Here is a 3625-nt window from a genome sequence, read left to right as displayed (position 1 = left end):
TGTATTGTGAAAGATTTAAATATACATACATACGGTATGATCTACGTGAGAGGCTGTAAATGTTTGGGTACACACGGTGGAAGCTGCGGTCCTAGCTTGGAGGCAGCAAAGGGCAGGCGGCTGCCCTCTTAGCGCCCGGCGCGTCCAGCCAGGCTCGGGCTGCAGCCCAGAGTGCGCTCCGCGTCCGCTCACGCACCCCCGCTTTTGGAGCGGTGACACAACACCGGAGTCGAATTACAGACCTCAATTAACATATGAATTTGAGTAACTTAAAAGAGGGTAGAAGAATGGGGGGGGGGGGGGGGACTACAACCTCGAGCGGGCGCCTGAGTCCTCGGTACGTAGGAACTTTTCTCCGGGTGTAAAAACTCTTTGATTGGCTGCTCGCACGCGCCTGCCGGCGCCCTCCATTGGCTGAGCAGACACGCGACCGGCGCGAGGAGGGGGCTGGGAGAGGAGCGGGGGGTGGAGGGGAGACACAGTGGCGCGTGCCGCTTTTTAAAGGGGCGCAGCGCCTTCAGCAACCGGAGAAGGTTCGTTGCACGCGACCTGGTGTGTGATCTCCGTGTGGGTGGGGGAGGGTCGAAGAGGGGAAAAAAATAAGACATTGCAGTAGAGACCCAGGAAGGGTTTTTGTTGCCGTTGGGCTGGTTTGCCAGTACCTCCTCCGACCCTGCGCCTCCGACTCTCTGAAGTGCAATGTCCCGCCTGCTGCACGCAGAGGAGTGGGCTGAAGTGAAGGAGTTGGGGGACCACCATCGCCATCCCCAGCCGCACCACCTGCCGCAGCCGCCGCTGCCGCAGCCACCTGCGACCCTGCAGGCAAGAGAGCATCCCGTGTACCCGGCCGAGCTGTCCCTCCTGGACAGCACCGACCCACGCGCCTGGCTGGCTCCTACTTTGCAGGGCATCTGTACGGCACGCGCCGCCCAGTACTTGCTGCATTCCCCGGAGCTGGGTGCCTCCGAGGCTGCGGCGCCCCGGGAGGAGGCGGACAGCCGGGGGGAGCTCGTGAGGAGGAGCGGCGGCGGCGGCGGCGGCGGCGGCGGCAGCAGCAGCAAGAGTCCCGGACCAGTGAAAGTGCGGGAACAGCTGTGCAAGCTGAAAGGCGGGGTGGTGGTAGACGATCTGAGCTGCAGCCGCCAGCGCGCCCCTTCCAGCAAACAGGTGAATGGGGTGCAGAAGCAAAGGCGGCTGGCGGCCAACGCCAGGGAGCGACGCAGGATGCACGGGCTGAACCACGCCTTCGACCAGCTGCGCAATGTTATCCCGTCCTTCAACAACGACAAGAAGCTGTCCAAGTATGAGACCCTGCAGATGGCCCAGATCTACATCAACGCCTTGTCCGAGCTGCTACAAACACCCAGCGGCGGGGAGCAGCCACCGCCGCCGCCAGCGTCTTGCAAGAGCGACCATCACCATCTTCGCGCCGCCGCCCCCTACGAGGGCGGCGCGGGCACCGCGACCGCTGCGGGGGCCCAGCCCGCCTCGGGAGGGGGCCCCCGGCCGACGGCGCCCGGAAACTGCCGGACTCGCTTTCCCGCCTCGGCCTCCGCGGGAGGATATTCGGTGCAGCTGGACGCTCTGCACTTCTCGACTTTCGAGGACAGCGCCCTGACGGCGATGATGGCGCAAAAGAACCTGTCGCCTTCGCTGCCCGGGGGCATCCTGCAGCCAGTGCAGGAGGAAAGTAGCAAAACTTCGCCCCGGTCCCACAGAAGCGACGGGGAGTTTTCCCCCCATTCCCATTACAGTGACTCAGATGAGGCAAGTTAGGAAGCTGACAGAAACCCTGAAAACTGAGACAGAAACAAAATCGCCCTTTCCCAATGCGCGGGAAGCCCCGCCGTTAAAGATCCCCGCACCCTTTTAATTTTTGCTCTGCGATGGTCGTTGTTTAGCAACGACTTGGCTTCATATGGCAGCTATATTTGATGGTTTGCAAAAGCCGCCGCTATTCCAAACTTCCTCGGGTCCACATTGTTTGATGAAAACTTGGTGTTAAAGTTGTGTTCTTTTCTCCCACCTTCCGCTCCCCCTGTAGATAGATGAGGTATAATTGTATGTACCCAAATATGGCATCATTATTCTAGTTCCCTGCTGCCAATACGCTGCTAAAACGTCGCATTTTCTTCTCTGTCGCTGGTTTGTGTTTTAATTTATTTTATGCCCTGGGCATTCATCCCTGTGTGTTGCCCGCACTCACGTGTGGGAGAGTTAGTATTCCGAAGTGTCGTCTCAAAATAAATCATGAAACGCAAAGTTGATGGCTCCAAAGTGAATAACTTGTGGCTATGGAACGGTTAGAAAACAGGGAACGCTTAGGTTTATATATTGTATAAACATACCCAGTATGTATATCGGATCGCGATAATGTTGGCGTCTTTTAGGAAACGGCGCACGCACTTTATCAGCCGCTCCTGCCGCGGCTCCAGGACAAACTCAGCTGCCAATTGCAGACCAGTTTTGTGTTGTTGTTGTTGTTTTAGACACGGCCACTTATAATCCTTTAAGCTCTTTGCAAATGTTTGTTTAAAAAATTAAAATTAAAAAAAAAGCCAGTAGTGTCAAAGCATTTCGTCAATTATATTTTGCTTTGTTAATGTTAGAAAACTTATTTATTATTGATTGTTTGCTACCATTTCTACTTATCTTGATTCATTTTTTTACGTTTTCTACTCGAGATCATTTTATTTTAATTTAGCAAAGCCAACTGCCATTGTTTTATGTATTTTCTTTTGCAAATGTTAAAAATAAACGTGAAAATAACCTTTACTTGTCACTTATTCCGTTCTGATGTAAACATTAAAAACAGTTTTTAAATGATCTTGAAGACTTAGTCTATTAAATGCGAATCTAGAGTTTTGAAGGAAAATTCTGTTATAGACATTGTCGCTTCAAGTAGTACCTGAAACCCTACATAGAAAAGTGATCAAGTCAGTAATTAAATTGTAAGGTAAAATTTTTCCCCAAATTTGCGACCTTTTGCCTCTTGGATAGCCAGGATCTTTCCAGTCTTCCTCACTCCTGGCCCCAACCACCTCTGCAAGGGGAGGCACCTGCTTCAGGTCGCCTAAGATCTCATCAGTACTCTACCATAATAACCTATTTCCACTTCATAAAAACTTTAGCCGAGTTGAAAACTTTTGCCATAAGTCAAAAACACAGTGCAAACTTCCCAAATTTCTCCCTCCCCAGCCCTTCTCCCCTCTCCTCCCTCCCTCTGTTTCCTTTGATGGGGGGGGGGGGTTTGGTAATACGGTGTGTAGAAGGTGAGGAGTAGAGAGGACAAAATGGTGGGGAGGGGAGGGAAAGCTTCAGGGGAAAGGGGATGGGGTTCTTTCAAAAGTGAAAAGCTTTCAGCTGTCCTAGGAAATTGTTGCCCTCTACGCTTTTCCCAAACAATTCTGCTTATTCCACTAAAGAAGATAGTGTTTGGTTTTATTTTGTCTTTCTGAATCAGTTCCTCTGTAGAAATGTTTATATTTCTGAGTCAGGTGCAGAAACTAAACAGTACGCTCACTCTCACCTCAGGGTCCTCGCTACGGAAAAGCCTATTCTGGGTGTCAGGATCAAAGATTTTGACAAAGCTAATATAGTGCGTGTGCGGAGGTGGTAGAAAGAC

The 3625-nt window shown here is 52.1% G+C and overlaps 1 protein-coding gene across 1 annotated transcript; it reads left to right on the top strand.

Moving 5' to 3' along the window:
- The first annotated feature begins 635 nt into the window (after window positions 1–635).
- ATOH1 (atonal bHLH transcription factor 1) lies at window positions 636–2708 on the top strand. Its single transcript, XM_025922320.2, has one exon. It carries the CDS (start codon window positions 700–702, stop codon window positions 1774–1776), a length of 1077 nt encoding a protein of 358 aa, XP_025778105.1. The 5' UTR covers window positions 636–699; the 3' UTR covers window positions 1777–2708.
- Window positions 2709–3625: the final 917 nt, after the last annotated feature.

This window comes from Puma concolor, chromosome B1, assembly GCF_028749965.1.
Source record: "Puma concolor isolate L17-30 chromosome B1, mPumCon1.1.hap2, whole genome shotgun sequence".
Taxonomy (NCBI): Eukaryota; Metazoa; Chordata; class Mammalia; order Carnivora; family Felidae; genus Puma; species Puma concolor.
The sequence above is the reverse complement of the archived record's forward strand: the minus strand, read 5'-3'. Positions and strand labels throughout refer to the sequence as shown.